Source organism: Pantherophis guttatus, chromosome 12 (genome assembly GCF_059756535.1).
Source record: "Pantherophis guttatus breed Tessera chromosome 12, ASM5975653v1, whole genome shotgun sequence".
NCBI classification, from domain to species: domain Eukaryota; kingdom Metazoa; phylum Chordata; class Lepidosauria; order Squamata; family Colubridae; genus Pantherophis; species Pantherophis guttatus.
In genome coordinates, this window is record NC_142074.1 from 8,180,754 (window position 1) to 8,198,210 (window position 17,457).

Consider the following 17,457-nt stretch of genomic DNA (forward strand, 5'->3'; position numbering starts at 1 on the left):
CAGAAGGGGGCTATTTATCTGCAACACAAACCTTTATGAATGCATTTCAATGACGACATAGCTACCTTGGCAGTCATCCAATTGGAATATTATCCCATTTATGTTAGAATCTTTTCATTCCAGTTGTGCTTAATGACAGACACTTCTAAAATACTTCAAATGACGGCACATGTCTACAAGTTAAAAAAAAACCTGGATTCCATGGCAAACAGTGGGTGGTGTTTATTTTTAACCTAATCTGTGGGGGAAGGGGGGGAGTTTCCCACCACAGTTCATGTACACAGAGTTACTTGAGGTTTCATGAAAAATGGTGGAAAATAAAGTAATCCTTACATGTATTGCATGTCACATATTCACATTAACTGCTTTGCTAAGCGCGAGCATAATTTTCATCCACACACAGCTAAATACAACATATTGCGTCACATTTCATTACAGTCATAAAACAGAAAGCTAGCAAAAATGTACAGTATAATTATATATCTGGAGGGTCTGGATTTTTCTTTAAATCCAGCATGCAGACTAAGATTGTGAACTTGAAACTAATAAACTGGGCTCATTTCTATTTTTGCTGGATTTTGCCAGATAGCAGAAAGAAAATGGAGCTTCCTATGGCCTCGTTAGCCCTTTCTCTTGCACAGAAATCTACTCAAATCAGTTCAGAAATCAGGTTTACAAAATCAAGCCCCTCCCATTTTTTAAAAAGCAGGAATCCTTGGTACACTGCTAATTGTATAGAGGGGTTACAAATGTAAATCAGAAAAAGACTGACAGGTTTTTATCAGGATTATTAGACCTTCCATTTCATTTCATTTCCATTCCATTTCACCTTCCAGTATATTTTCTGTGTGTCTTTGTCATCCTCATACATGATAGTACAAATCAAAGATGTTTATTATTAAGTCAGTATTAACCCAGAAAAAAACTGAAAGGCATTTGCTACTACGCTAGTTCATAGATTTTGATTTAGATTGGTGCAGGATCCAGACTCCTTTTTTAAAAAATGACAGTTAAGACAAGTAATTTTTTAATCACGTAAATAATCTTAGCACATGGCCCCTCAAAGGCCGTTAGATGTTCCTACACAATCTTCTAGATCCTTCCTTTTTCCTTTTTGATTCTGTGATTACTTGGAAAATTTACTGAAGGTGTATTAAAAAAAAAAAAGCTTTTGCCCAGTAAATTTGACAGTTCTAGGGAAATTTCTAATCAAGGGCAAACAGGGTTCCTGGTCACCTGCCGTATCCCTAGGAGAGATGCAGTGCTCCTGAGACAGTAAAAAAAGCCAAGGTGAGAGTTCACAATTGAACTTTACATGTAGAAAGTCCTCCATTCACTCCATAACCCATCCAGTAAAGGCTGATTTAGGAGGTGTTCTTGATTTTGGACTTCAGATTAGATGGACTTGGGTTTGCACGTTAAATTTTGTCTTAACATCAGGTAGTGCCATTGGTGGGATTCATATAACATGCTAACCAAGTTTAAAACTACCAAAGGTTAGGGTGCTGTAAGAATACCACCAAACTGGGCCTGAATGCATCCTCATATCCAGAGGAAGTGTCACTGAAAAGACTATAACATAGAGAATAACAGTTGGAAGGGACCTTGGAGATCTTCTAATCCAACCCCCTGCAGGAAATCCTATACAATTTCAGACATGGTTGTCCAATCTTGTCTTAAAAACTTCCAGTGTTGGAGTACCCACAAATTTTGGAAGCAAGCTATTGCACTCATTAATTGTTCTCACTGTCAGGAAATTTCTCCTTAGTTCTAGGTTGTTTCTCCTTTTGATTGCTTCTTGTCCTGCCTTTGGAGAATAGGTTGATCCCCCTCTTTGTGGCAATCCCATAGTTATTTGAAACACTGCTATCATGTCACCCCTAGTACAAAAAAAATAAATAAAAATAAACTAGACATACTCAATTCCTGCAATCATTCTTTGTATGTTTTAGCCTCCAATTCCCTAATCATCTTTGTTGCTCTTCTCTGTCTTTATCTCCTATTAATGTACATGGTTCTAGGACAGCCCAAGTTTTAATCTGTGTGTGCACAATGTACATGTATATGAAATATTCTCTAGAGAATTGAACAGCACATGGAAGCTCATTTATAAAAATCACTTCTGAATTAATTATTTTGCTTTAATGGATCAACTATTCCAAGTCCAGATGAAATCTACAAGCAACTGTAACCTAAGATACTTAAGCATATCTTTCAACACTTGGTAAACAGGCATTTAAAAAGTAGTTTACATATTGCCTTAATTTGATCATAGAAATTATCTGAAGTCACCGGTGAATCATGCAGAAACCGAAAACTATAGAAAAAAACTCAGAATGAAACAAAAGTTCCAACGAATGTACTGACACTTGTTAAAGTATTACATGGATTTATCATCACTTCTTCCCACCCTTTATTCTCCTATCTGAAAAAAGCTAGCTTTTAAAGGTGCTCCAACATTTCATCAGCTTGATAGGTTGATTCTAAAAATCCAATTTGATTAATTGACTTAAACTGCTAACACCCCCTCCCTTTCTGGGGAAATAGACCTATTTTTTAAAAAAAAGCATATTCAATGCAAACACGTACTGGATCATAAGCAGCAATCTATGTAAGAAGCTGGAATTTTTCTACAATAGTAATGTTTGTTTGTCACACCCACAGATACTATCTAAAAAGAACCCAACCTCTTTGTTTCATAGAAATGTTCCCCCCTCCCCCATATGCAGGTTTAAGTAATATTCAGAAATTCAGATGATTGACTAAAACGTCTTTAATTAGTTAATAGGCAGAAAGAAGCATTTGCCTTTCTATCTTTATTCCTTATATAAAGCTACAATTTGAGCCAGAGCATGCAAAATATAACCAATCCTACAATCTATTTTACTCCTGGGTTCAACGCTAGCAACATTCTTGAAATTAGTCTAAATCTGACTTACTGATAAAAAAAAATAGTCTTGAGTATATGTGGGCTTCCTCCCTTATTCTATTGTATTACTATAAAAATGTTTCTCAATGGCCTTAACAAATGGGATGTATGTTTACTTGTGTCTTCTGCTGATTATTACATTATTGCCGTCACCTCCAAAAAAGAAAAGTAAACACCCTGGATGTACAGTATGTAGGTCATTAAAAACAGTATAGCCCTTTTCTGCCTCAAAGCAAACTATTTCGTTAAAAGAAAGCAACACTCAAAATTAATATTGTTTCTTTTAACATTGGCTTCTTCCTAAACGTTCTTCAGGAATGTTTACAATGCTCTCAAGGAATCCAATCCTCCTTTCCTTCTTTTCTGCATTCAGAAAAAGCCCAGCTCCAGATGCAAAATGATCAACAAGAGAAAAAGTGGAACTGCTGCTGAAAATGCACAGATTCATCTTGGTTTTAAAAGCCGTTTCCCATCATTCAGCATCTCCCAAACGACATTATGTCACTTGCAAGTCGCTGATTACTTCCCTCTGCTCACATCAAGACCCTCTGCTCACTTCCATCTCTTTTGAAGACACTGATTTTCCTCTAAGAATTTCAGGTCGTGTCATGAGCGCCCTTGCTTAACTAATCTAGCTTGCTTTCTTAAAGCAACGCTTAAATGATTGATAATGTGTCCGGAAGGGAAAGAAAGGCCTTTAAAACTACAACACTTGCAAGTTAACTGGCTTGCAAAACAATGGTTTCTATCTTGCCTATCTTACCATGCATCCTCTTTCTTTTCAGCTGGGACTCGCAGGAAATGCAACGTGCAAAGAGCAGGAAGCATGGTTTCAATGCTATTTCAACTTTAATCAATCTTGGCTTTTTCCAGAAGAAAATTAGAACATCCTTGATTAAATAGTATCCCCCTCTCACACACACATCAAACCCCCCCCCTCTTCCTATCGCTTATAGGAATGCAACTTTCCAGGTGGCCCAAGCAACCACCAACATTTCATTAAGGGATGTAGTGGATAATGAACTGGACTTAGATCAGGGTGATCTAATGAGGTGATCATGGGAGTGATCAATGTCTCGCTGTGAGACTTTGGGCCAGTTAACCTTTTAGTCCAACCTACTTCAAAGGTTTGTGGTATTGAGAAAGAGAGCCCACATACTGTAAGTATGCTGGGACTCCCTGAGAAAAGGTAGAATATAAATGCAATCATGTATTTTAATAACCATTATTAGTAATAAATCAATAGGGTTACCTCTTCTTGCAGAAATCTAACAACCGAGATTCCAATTCCTTCAGCTCTTGGATGAAAGACCCAGCAAGAACTGAAAGAACTGAAAAGTGATAGGGAGAGGGAATCATCAAATACAAAGGGAAAACTCATCACTGTGTAATTCTAACATTAACATGGAAAGTATTGCATGCCTGACTCATAGAGCTCAATTAGAAAATATCTTCCTGGGAATCTTTTCAGGATTGAGAATCAGTATGGGTACTGTAATGGTTGAAATGTTGGGCTAGGACTGGGGACACCCAGGGTCTTTCAGGTGCCCCTCAACCATGGATGACTTTGACTCTGGCCAGTCACCAACTTCCTTCGTGGGGCTGCTTTTCTGGAGAAAAATAAGGGGGGAGCATGATGTACCCTTAGGCTTTTGAAGGAATGCGGCTATGCATTTCATAAAGAACCAATAAATATTGACCTTACCGATTCAACTGGTGAGTTCTTCCCAGATTAATGGTGGAACCTGAACTATCAAATTCCCAGAAGCTTTTGAGACATCAAAATTGGAACTAATAAAATAAGGGTCTTTCTGGCTTCAATTTTAGTGGCTCTGCAATGTTTTAACATTTAATTTCTATTGCAGCAAGCCTTTTATTATTATTATTTCAGCCATGGTGATTATTAAAAGGTAGCACAAGCATATGATTTCTCTCTCCCTTGTTCCTGTTCTAAATACGCTTCCTAATTATAGGCGATTTGGACTATGGCTTCAAAAGAAAAAGAAAAGGAAAAAAAAAAAGAAGAAAAGCGAAAAGCAATGATAGATGAATCTATTTAAACCAGGGTACATAAAACCCATTGATGGTGACTATCCCTACCCCGTTTTTCCAGACTCCCATGGCCTTATCTCTACCACATTAACATGCATCTGGATTGATTCGTACATGGTGGGGTTATAGCCTCCTTTTGTCCTCCAGCAGTCCAAGCGCCGGTGCTTTGCCTACCGAACTGCACCTTCTCTGCCTTCCCACCAAGTTTGTGGAGTAGAATGGAACCCATTGGGGCTACTCAAGAGTCAGCCTCCTTCCTCCTCGCGGGGACTTCCCAGTTAGCACAGGCACCTCCTATCTGACTTCACCACTTCTTCTGAAGAATGCACAACGTTGGGCACAAAGCCGCTCTTGACCCCTTCCCAGCCCTCCTGGATGCTTATCTCCCCCCTTTTCACGAGTTCATAGATGTCTCGAGTCAGGTCAGTGAAGGCCTTCTCCACGTTAATAGCATCCCGTGCCGAGGTCTCAATGTACTTCATGTCGTAAGCGAGGGCCAGTTTCTCGGCCTCGTGTCGGGTGACTTGCCGCTGCGTGTCCAGGTCGCATTTGTGGCCCACTAGTACAAAGACAATTTGATAAGGCTGGACATGTGCCTTGGTCTCCTCCAGCCACTCGTGGACATTCTGGAAGGACCTGCGGTTGGTAATGTCAAAGAGGAGCAGGCCACCGACGGAATTTCTATAGTAGGCTCGCGTAATGGATCTGGAAGAGAGCAAAGACCCAAGAGAGGAAGAAAGATCATCAGAAAAAATTAAAATGCAAGCACCAAATCATAGCTATTTTTCGTCTTGCAGGTACCCGTCAGATACAAATCGATCCAAAAGATGGTTTGCTGTATGAATATGATGCAAGCTGGATTCCTTTGGGCTTAATGTGTGGTTCAAGCCCAGCCACTATGGCATTAAAATGATGGCTTGTGATTTATATTGTGCAAAGAGAGCAACCGTGGCTTGTTCAACAAGCTGGTTATACAAACCCTGGCTTACTATGCTGAGTAAACTCAGCCATTCCAGTTTATAAATTGCATGCATGGTTTAGCATGTTGCACAAATCCAATCATTTGGTGCTCATTCAACTAATTAATGCTGCATTTTAAAGACTAACAAAGAGATAATGCACTATTTTGAGGAACGGTTCCTACAAGTGCATTATAGGTTAGTCCTCGACTTACAACCATTCATTTAGTGAGCGTTCAAAGTTATCACGGCATTGAAAAATGTGACTTACCAGCAGTCCTCATACTTGCAACCAACATCCTCTACAGTCACATGATCACAATTTGGTTGCTTGACCTCGGACATGTATTTACAATGATTGCAACATCCTGGGATCACTTGATCACCATTTATGACCTCCTCAGCTGGCTTCCAGCAAGCAAAGTCAAAGGGAAAAGCTGGATGTGCTTGAAAACGGCAATGACTGACTTAACCACAATGGCAAAAAGTTGGTAAAATTGGGTAAAACTCAGCAATCGCCTTGCTTAACAACAAATTGAGAAATTCTGGTCTCCATTGTGGTCATACGTCAAGGACTATCTTGCCACACATTCATGACAAGTGTCATACACTGTGATAAACACAATCTGTTTTCAGAGCAAAATGCCTTAAGTCATTGTAGCCAGCAAAACAGGGTTCCTGGTTGGACATGATCCTACCAGAATAAGTTAGAGGACACAATATTAGTACGTATTGGCTGTTATATGTGATATTTTGCCTGAGAGCAAGGAACACTTTGAATTAACCGCCCAGCAGAATTCACACATGCTAGGCAAAATGTAGTTGATTTGCCTGGTGTTCAGTGTGATATTAATACAGCCAGAATAGTTTAAAGTTTTGCTAAGCCATTGTGTAGCCAGAACAGTTGGGGTCCCAGAACTTGCTGAGTACATTGTGGCTTGGAATGTTGATCCCCTCTGTAACTGGGTTCATGCATCACAGTGAATCATAATTTTAATAAATCTATGATATGGCTGGATCTTTTTAGCAGGCTAAACTATAAATCAAAATAGTTGGACTCACATCAGAACCAAACCCCCCCCACATTTTGCCCTAGGGTGATGTGAATTGAGTTACCACAGTAGACTAGGATTAGGCAGTCACAAGTTCATATCTACTCTGCAACAAAGCTCTTTCTGGATAACTTTGCATCAATCCCTTTCCATTACTACACAGGTTGTTGTGAATGTTAAACAAGGAAGCCTTGAATTCTTTCCTTCAAAGATTGTAAAAGTTAAGTCTGTATTTCCTTCCTTCTCAAGTTTGCAAAATTTCTTTGCTTCCGGTATGACTTCACATCTATATACATTGAATTGTTCTCGTGAAAGATTCATGAAAGGTCCTATTGCTGTGCAGTAGTTCTACCACCATTCTTGGTTACTGAAAAGTTAGCTGGTAAGGAAGGTATAAACTAGGTTAGACTTCCTAGGTAGGGTCAGTAAATGGCACCATGTCCCAAAGGTGCTTTTTCAAAAGGCAACTGGATGTTGTATTTCCTAAGGACTTTGCTTCTTAGGACTTTGTCCTTTCCTAAGTATTTTGTTTTTCGTAACAAAGTCCTGGACTTTATTAGCAAAAACAAAATCCAGTTGCCTTTTGAAAAAGTACATTTGGGATAACCATGACTTGGATGACTGAGAACCTCCATAGATAATGGCACCATGTGTTCAAGATTGTGTTTGTGGAGGCAAATATGTCCATGAACATGAATAGCTCTGTCCAGGTGATTGCTATACAAAGGACCATTAATGGGACTCCAAATGTCATGCCTATTGATGTAGTCCACCCAGCCACCACCAAACATCCTGTTGCCAATGGATTTCTTGCTGGATGACTGGACAAGAGTGTTTCTTGGCCTTCCTGCTGATGGTGGATTATATAACTCATCTCTTCAGGTGTCTTGTTCTGTAGATCAGCCCTCTGTCTTGCTTGAGTTGAAGGATTTTCTTTGGGCCTTGCAGACATCTAACTTGTTCGTGGTTCATTCTGCCAGATATGGGAAGATACAATCTCCTCTATTTGGTGGAATCTTGAACTGACCAGGGGCATGAAGCAGAGATCCAATCTTAGCACCACTTTGTCTTTATGGAATACACACAAATCCTTTGTCACGTCTCCTCAATCCTTCTAGACAGATTTAGGATTGCCTTACTGTCTTGTAGGTTAGCATGTTATTGGGAGCATGACGAGTAAGTTGAAAGGGCCTTGGTAGTACAGGGGTTTAAGGCACCCTGTTATTAAGCTTATTAAGACCAGCTGCCTGCAATTACTGCAGGGTTCGAATCTCGCCAAGGCTCAAGGTTGACTCAGCCTTCCATCCTTTCTAAGGTAGGTGAAATGAGGACCCAGTTTGTGGGGGCAATAAGCTGACTTTGTATAAATATACAAAAGGATGAAGGCTATTGCTGTGCACATTGTAAGCCGCCCTGAGTCTTCGGAGAAGGGCGGCATATAAATCAAATTAAAAAAAAAAAAAAAAAAGGAGCAGTCATGAAATCCCTAAGAACCAATGACAAGTCCCAGGAGGAAAAACAGTGAATAACTGGATGGCGTCATGTAGCTCGGGTAAATATCCCTCGCCTGTCTAGGATGTCAGCTGCTGCAGGACAGGAAGTCTGAATTTCAGCCTCCTTGCTCATCCATTAAAGTGTTCTCCAGGGCCACAATAAAGCAATTAATATCACCCATGCCTCAAGCATCATCTCGTGACCTCTTTTAGATAGCATTGGAACTGAAGAGAAAGCACAGGTCAGTTTTTCTGATAAATGGGCCACCATGACATAGAATCATAGGGCTATCTGTATCTTGGTGACCTCTGAAAGAGACAGGAGTCTCTGTATCCGTTCTTCAGAATTTAGGGCAAGGATTTCATATTTTCCACTCCAATTGAGTTGACTTACCTCCTCAGATTGTTTTTCCCCCAAGAAAGCCTTTGCTAGGTAGTCAGATTTCAAATAACTGATGATCCATCTCCCAATGCTTGAGTCATCGTCCCCTCATGCCACCATTCCAAAGGTTGTGGACCTAATTTCAGTGTAAGTAGTCAATTGCTGTTCTGAATCACCTGTTGATGCCTTCTCTTTTCTCTTTGGTGTTTGGTTTCTGTTGGGACTTCTGGGAGAAGGTCATCCTACCAAAGATGATACAAGTGGTAGCTTCAACCCTGGGTTCTAGAACTGGTTTTCATGGATTTGCTTGAGCCACTCCGTTCTGTTGGTTCTGTGAGCATCTCTCTTAAATCTCTTGGCACTATCAGTTTAGAAACCAATGATGGTATCAGCTTATCAGTCTCAGATACGGCTGGGAGAATCCATGATGATCCTGGCTGGGAGGTTCAACTTGTTTTCCAGCATGGATCCGGAACAGTCCTGAGTTTGATTGGTTTTATTCACTTCAGAGATTTTCTCTCTCAAGAAATATGGAAAGGTCATTCTGCTGGAAACGGAAGGGGATATTTGCAGGAGGCACTGATTGTGGGATTGTTGAAGCCCAGATCCAGGATGAGTACCTCTGTTAACTTATTGAGATCACCAGGAATATGTCAACATTACAGAGTCTCTGATGGAAAAAAAAATGCAGGTTGGTAAAGCCATGGTTAGACAGGTAGCCTTCCTCTCAATCTGAATCCCAAGAAGAATGGACCACAGGCATCTCACATAACTAATTCTTCAGTTCTTGCAGGCTAAACAGATTCTTCATGACTTTTTGCGTTACTAACTGAAGATACTGATTGAGGGACAGTGGCCCATCTCCTTGTTCTTCTGACCCTCTTTCTGCTTCTGATACTGCCAGGGTGAATGTCCAGTTCCTTCCTGGGTCTTTACTCGTCGTGACTTTTGGGATCTCCTACTTCTTTTTTTTCCTGTGCAAATGCACAGAAAATTGCAAGTAAACGAAGAATGGAGAAGAAAATGATTCATTTGAGGCCTTCTGGAAATAAGGGCAGTGGTTCCTTTCTTCTCCAGTATCTTTTCCATGAGTTATTCTGAAGCTCATTATCAATTAGCCCAGAAGACTGTTTCACACTCAGGGAGGCAACCTTGATGTTGCTCCCATGTTCTGTGTGGGTAGACTGAGCCCAATGAGGGATGTTCCTCTTGTTGTCATAGTAGGCCATGTTGGGCTGGTTTGTGTCTCTCCTGTACTACTGGGCCTCATTCCCACTTCCTCTGACATACCACTACATCCAGAGCTGCTTGGTTCTTCCACTGCCATTCTGTTGATGGAGGAAAGGAGAAGCTAACTCATTCGGTTTTGACATGATTTGATGGCTTCGATGCCGATGCCCTGCTTTCTGATTATCCCAGTCACCAAAAGATCATCACTGCTGGGGCACTTAGTACTGATTCAACTGCCAAAGAATCACTTCTACTTTTGCCTAGTATTTGTTCAGCCTGCCAAAGTTGCAGCCATTGGTGCTGCCCTTTGCCAAGTGCATTGGGACACCAGTTGCATTGGAAAGATGGTTGTCGTCATTGCTCCATTTCCTCTGGAAGTTCTTTTGCCTTTTGGAACCTCCTTCATCAGACTGGACAATTGTTGTGGAGCAGTGCTTCCAGTTCCTGGTCTTTGGCAGTCACCTGGCCTCTTGGCTGTAGCTGGTCTCCAAACTTGCAGAGATACCTTCAAATGGATGGAGCAATCAAACAGTTGAGATTCAAGTTCCCCCTTGCTCTTTCTCTCATTCTTGCTTGCTCGTGGTGTTAAGATGTGAAGCTGGTATGGCAGGAATCGGGAATCTACCAGAAGAGATGGAACCACCGGGCCACTATAATTCATTGCCTTCCCTGGCTCTCAAGAGAGTGGCCAACTATCTATTGACTAAGAAAGGTGTAAGAAAAGAACCTCATGTTTGGAGCAGAGACCTATATAATGGTCTTGTCTTTTGTGAAGTGGACAAAACTTCTCTCTGGTTATAGCTTCTATTTCTAGTCATCTGTGAGCCTTCTGCCGGACAAGTAAATTTCTGAATAGCAGGTCAAATGCCTATAGAGCCAGATGTGAAGTCATGTCTTGATTGAAGGCTGGTTTTCTTCTCTGTTTTTTGGCTTTCAAGATGGAGCCGAGAGGTAGGCCACAGGTAGGTCCTCCCTAGAAGGTAGGGCTAAAAGCAGAAGAGTTTTCTCCATGGGACAAACATACCTTTTCCCTAGAAGAGGTGGCATCAACTATTTCCCTTCGGGCATCTCTAGCTTTGTGACCAAGAATATTAAGCTCTACCTGTCTGGCACACAACAAGGCTGTGGCATGGACCTCTTGATGGAGGAACCGTGGCACCTTCGCCCCTGGGAAGATTTAGTTTGATTTGGTGCATTCACTTTCCATGTTTCTTTTCTTTTTTTTGGAGAATTGAGGGCAGGTCTCTCTTTTTCATTCACACAACATTCCTGGAAGGTAGGTTAGGGTGAGAGAAAACGACTGGCCCTGAGTCATCCAATGAGTTTCCAGGGCTCAGGCTGGACCTGAACCTGGGTCTGCCCCGTTCTTTAATCATGGCCCCTGTAAAGTCCATGGTGGCTAGAAGTTGGTTTCCCAAACGGTTGTTGAGGCTCCCAATCAAGAAGGAGAAGACAAGGGACGTGAACAAGCTTGTCTTGAGACCCTGCTGCATCACAACTTTAGGAAGGGACGCATTTCGGAGATGGCACCCCTTGTCCCCCACTCTCCAGGTCTGGAGATCCTTCTCTGCACCGCGGGGGAGACTTCTTTCTTGGAAAGCGACTAAGACCACTGCTGCCTGCCATGGATTTTCCCTTGGAGGAGGGGGAGATTAAATCTGACCAAAGAGCACCCAACTCCCCACTGACTCAATGAGCCTTGGTAGTACAGTGGTCTAAAGCACCGTTATTAACACCAGCTGTCTGCAATTACTGTAAGTTCGAATCTCACCAGGCTCAAGGTTGACTCAGCCTTCCATCCTTTCTAAGGTAGGTAAAATGAGGACCCAGTTTGTGGGGGCAATAAATTGACTTTGTATAAAAAAGAACACTGCTTAGGGGGGGCCCGAAAGCCCTACTAAGCAGGTATATACAAAAGTATGAAGGCTATTGCTTAGGGCATTGTAAGCCGCCCCGAGTCTCCGGAGAAGGGCGGCATATAAATCAAATTAAAAAATAAATAAATAAATAAAATGAAAGGCGTTCCCCCCCCCCCAGGCCCAGTAGGGTCTTTCCTCCTGCCCTCTGCCTCTCCCTCCAAGCAAAGGGCAACCTCCCTCCCCAGCCCCCCCCCGCCCCCCTCCCCAAGGACCCATCCGGGACCGATCCCTGCTCACCTGAACCTCTCCTGGCCGGCGGTGTCCCAGATTTGCAGCTTGATCCTTTTGCCGGGCTCGATCTCCACCAGGCGCGAGAAGAAATCCACGCCCACGGTCGGGTCGGAGACCTGAGCGAAGCGCCCTTCGGTGAAGCGGCGGATGAGGCAGGATTTGCCCACCGTCGAGTCCCCAATGACGATCAGGCGGAACTGGTAGAGCCAAATGGCCTCCATCGTTTCCCCGGGGCCGAGCCCGGAGAGGCCCGACGCTGCGCTTATCGGAGCTCCGGGGCGCAGCGCGCTTGGCGCGGCTGCCGCTACTGCAGGGGCGGCCGGCGCGGAGGCTGCTAGCGCTGCTGCGAGAGGAGCGCCGTCCCCGCACCGGCCTTCGCCTCGGGGGCGCCTGCTCCTCCTAGCCGGGGACGCGCCGGCGAGCTTGGAGGGGAAGCCTGGCCGAGAGAGGCTTGGATGCCCCGGCCCGACCTCCTCTCTTCACCCGGCCCGCCTCCACGGGGAGTGGAGCGGGGGGTCTTCCCACCTTCCGCGCCCTCGCCCTTCCCGCGAAGCTGCCCACTCGCGACCGCGCGTGGGGGGGGGGGAAGCAAAGACGCTCTCAGCAAGGCTGCCCAACCGGCCGGAGCCCCGGCAAGACGCTGCTGAGCCGCTGGACCCGAGTCACGGGCCGCGATGCGCGTCGGAACCCGGTCCGGGGAGCGGGAGGCATGCTCCGGAGTCCGGAGGCGGGCCGGCGGATGCGCTGAGCGGGGGGGTACGGCTGCCTTTTTGTGCGTCAAGGTCTATGGGGGCGTCCCGGTTGGGGAGCGGGCGAGGCGGCTCTCGGCGCGCCTTCCCACGGCCTCCCCTCCGCGCCCAGCGAGGCACCAACGGCCGCCTTTGCAGCCAGAAGATGCTCTAAAGATGGAGATGCAGGCGAGGGGATGGCAGCAGCAGCAGCAGCGAACCGTCTGACTCATCACTGCTGGCAGCAGCAGCGGCAGCCGCCGCCGTACCGTATAGCCCCTAAGAGAAGCTCCCCCGCCTCTGACCACGCTCACTACCGCCTGCTTTAGAAAAGATCCGGCAGCAGAAATCAGGCTCTCCGACCCCGGTCCTGGTCCCCCGTTGCCAGGGCCGGATTTTCCTATAGGCTAACTAGGCTTCAGCCTAGGGCCTCAAGATCAAGAGGGGCCTACATTCCCTACATTCAAATTGTTAGCAAAATTAAAATTACACTTTCACTATAGGTGAAAGGGCCTCATAAGTGGAATAGCCTAGGGCCTCTTTTCACCTAAATCCGGCCCTGCCCGTTGCCCAATTATGGCCCAAACCGAGTGATACTGAGCCAGGCTAAGATTCGATATTGGGATAAAACTCAATTATTAAGAAATCCAAATCTTTGGTCAAGACAGAAGTGCCTCTTCGGTGCCAAGGTGCCGAGATGACAAACGGTATTTGACGTAGGTACAGAATTGTAAAAGGGCGAACTGACCCTAAACGGATACATCCTGTTGTTTAATGTTTATTGCACCCCAAATGTCATGTAGATTCTAGAGAAGAAATACTGCTTTCCTTACTGTCCTCTTTACTGCTCGTGAGACGCCTTTGAGCCCCTTATCTCCTTTTATTATGTCTTGAGCTCCGGAGCTGAGAACCTGAGCCTGTGGGAACAGGGCTGTTATGTCTTTCCTAGAGATAGATTAAAGGGTAACTTCTACATGTGAAATGTCGCACTCTTCGTAATAACTTTGCCTTTATGCTGTATAAATATCTGGTTAAAATCAGCCATCTTTGTTCAGACCCTTCGCTGTCTTTGAACCTTGCGCAATAAACTCTTTCCTGCATTGAAGAGCTTGGCCTAGTCCGTTATTTTGCCTACAACAATACGGTATGCCCCACGGCTGTCTTTCCCACGCAGATGCCCCACAAATGAGTTTGACACCCCAGCCGCCTTCTGGGAAGGATGGGAGGGGAAATCCATATGATTCGGAGGGGCCCAGCTTTGGTAATGTGAATGATGTAGGAATAGTACAGGATCAGCTATAGGAACACTGAAGGGCCCTCTTTATTCACATTATTATAAGAAAGAAATGTGCTTGTTTAGCGATTACACTAGGTCAGCTAAATTCCTTTCTTGGTAATATATATCTTCCGAGGGGCCTATGTCAAGGATGCAAAGACATCCATCTGAAACAAAAAGTTACTTATTAGCCAAAGCAGTCATGAATCTACACATCAGCAATTACAGAACTGAGGAAGGTTGTTTAGCTAAGATAACATTATGAACTAGAAAATAATGAAGGAATTTGGTAATTAGAAAGTGTCAATTATCATGTAACAAATGTATGTTAACCATATATGGAAAACTGCTGTGCTTGCAAAATCCTTTGTTTTGGAGATGTATAAAAGCAGTTGTATCAGAGCTCTTCTTGGTTCAGAATTGCAGATACAAATCTGGTTCTGAAACTGTGCAATAAAACTGTCTCTGGCTGACCCAGGAACGTTGTTTGGTCCCATCATTCCATAACATTGGTGTCAGCCTTCCCTTGTGAGGATTCTGGGATGGCCAATCAGGCAGTGTCAAAGCTGGAATGCCTGAACTAAAACTCCAGGAAAACTTTTTTTTCCAGTTGAGCAGCTTGAAAGCATTGCAATAAAATGAGTTCTAGTTTTACTTTACTCCAGCTCGGAGTTTCCTGTCTTGTCACAAACCGCCCTTTTTGGTCACAGGCCAACATCATGCGAAATTCTAACCTGGTCTCAGCTATGTGGTTTGTTAATCTTGGGTTAAGGTTACCCGAATAGCAGAAGCTACCTTCTCCCAAACCAGCTGGTGGATCCATTTCATACAGGATCATATCGTCATAGACAGCAACTGACAGACTGTGGGCTGGTCCTGGATAAGCTGGATATTGGCTGTTGTCAGACTCCCATGGGGCCATGGAAGGGTTATGTAGGGGTCATAGCTGGCTCTATAGGCAAAGTACAAATCCTAGGTGTTTGTCTGAACTCCCAGGTTTGATGGAAGTTTCTGAGGGTGATGCAATGAAGGCCTTGTGTTCTGAAAGGGTGTTGGGTAATTCCTATTGTGGCTGAGGGCTAATCCTACCTTTGTTCAGACCTTGGTGCAGGGAATTTCAAAATAGCCTGTCTTGAATGGATTTCTTCCTGCAGTATTTGCTTTGCCTATGAATAGAGCTACCTATCTATCTCTTAAGTGCTGACATCTGCTGTGGGCTATTAAGAAAAGGTGGGGGCTGCTTTCTCCCTCTTAAAAAACCCATGTTTCTCCATTTCTCATCCAGGGAAATACAATATTCTGTCTTTTTAATATTTCTTAAAATATTTCATTCTTCTAGGAGAGGGGTGGGTGCTAACTTTCTACAGTTGCAATTGAACATAGAACCTTCTACGAACCAAATAAATTCTCTGTCACTGATCTAGAGTCTTCTCAGTCCTAGGAAGCTATTTTGGCCCTCTCTGTGTGTCTGCACTTTTCAAGTCAGCGTTGACTCCTGGTCCCTGCAGTTTTCTTGGCAAGATTCCAGAAGTGGCTTGTCAGAGCCTTCTTCCTAGGGCTGAGGGACTGACTGGCCCAAAGTCTCCCAGCTGGCTTTGTGCCTAAGACGAGACTAAAAGTCAGGATCCTCTGGTTTCTAGATGGTACCTTAACCATCACACCAAACCGGCTCTGTACTTTGGTTCTAAGGTAGAGGGAAACAGTAACTCTTCCCCCAACTTGTGTGGGACTAATTCTACTCCGTGCCTGGGAGCTCAGGCTGATGCAAAGTGGAATTCAGTGCGATGTTGGCTGTTCCTGTTTTTATATGATGCCACACTGTAAGACAAAGCAGAATTAATTTGTTTATTCACAAATTCTGGGCATAGATGCAGCTCCAAGCATAAATGACCAATTCAGTGATCTGCATTCAGCTTTGCCTGGCTGGTCTGAAAACCAGAGATGGTCTGCTCAGAATTTAATACTCTTGAGAGATACAGTATATGGGGGTTGTATCAAGCCAATTGGCCTGTCCAGCCACAGCCCCCATCCTCTGCAACCTGCCTTCTCTGGAACAGGAAAAATGTTAAGATAGCACATTTGATCTAGTGGTTAAGGCACTAAGCTAGAAATTGGGAGTTCTAGTTCCATCTTAGACATGAAAGCCAGCTGGGTAATTTCAGGTTAATTACCACCAGGTGACTGAGTTCTAGCCCTGCCTTAGGCACAAAAGTCAGCTGGATGGGCCAATACACTAGGAGACTGGGAGTTCTAGTCCTGCCTTAGGCCAGTTGGGTGACTTTGGGCCAGTTGCTTTCTCTCAATCCAACTCACCTCTCAGGGCTAGCGTGGGGAAAATGTGTTGATATGAAATGTGTGGAGGGAGGTATGTTGATACGTTTGCCACTTTGAGTTATTTCTAAAAATAATAAAGGTGAGATATAAACAAACACATTACACCTGTGTGATACACATAAAAGAAAAAGGCTTTGATAACAGTCACAGCCACTTTCTTTCCTTTTTTTTTTTTTTACTCCTCCTCTCTCTCCAGACCCCCCCACCCCTCTGCTCAGAGATATGCCTTTTTGACCTTAGTTGGTAGCTGGTGACCTTCAGGTTGGATGGTGACTGTTTGGGTTTACAGGACAGGATATGTTTCATTTTGCCTCATCTCACTTTGTTGATCCAGGATCCCCTGTTTGCATTCTTTATTCCTTGCATAGCTTGCCATTTTAACTGGGCATAAGTCTTACTAAACTGAATGGGTTTTGCTTTCGAACAGGAATGCACAGAATTTCATTCTTGACGTCCACACAGTGGAGATTTTATGCAAAGCTTCCTGATGAACAATGGAAGACGTGCGCCACTCCCTGGCAGATGATCAAAATTGCAACAATAAAGAAAAGGAAGGAATTGTTTTCACACTGCACGGTCAATGCATGACAAGTCTCTCTGTTACATTCGGAGGTTGAAAAATTCTAGATTGAAGTCCGCTCATCTTCAAGCTGCTAAGATCGAGAAACATTTCTCCAGGCCCTACCCATGAAAGGAACAGTTAGCTTATCAGTCCCATTTACAACAAGGTGTTCTGGGTAAGGAAAACCAGGTTGGTTTAAGAAGATTAGAAATAACAGAACAACAGAGTTGGAAGGGACTTTGGAGGTCTTCTAGTCCAACCCCGTGTTCAACCAGGAGACCCTTTACCATTTCAGACAAATGTCCGTCCA

At 43.8% G+C, this 17,457-nt stretch overlaps 1 protein-coding gene across 1 annotated transcript; it reads right to left on the bottom strand.

Moving 5' to 3' along the window:
• Positions 1-197: 197 nt before the first annotated feature.
• Positions 198-13,255, bottom strand: RAB39B (RAB39B, member RAS oncogene family). The gene is made up of 2 exons (XM_034435019.3): positions 12,254-13,255; positions 198-5,686 (listed from the first exon to the last, which is right to left on the bottom strand). Exons 1-2 carry the CDS (start codon positions 12,466-12,468, stop codon positions 5,260-5,262), a joined length of 642 nt encoding a protein of 213 aa, XP_034290910.1. The 5' UTR covers positions 12,469-13,255; the 3' UTR covers positions 198-5,259.
• Between the last annotated feature and the right edge of the window lie 4,202 nt (positions 13,256-17,457).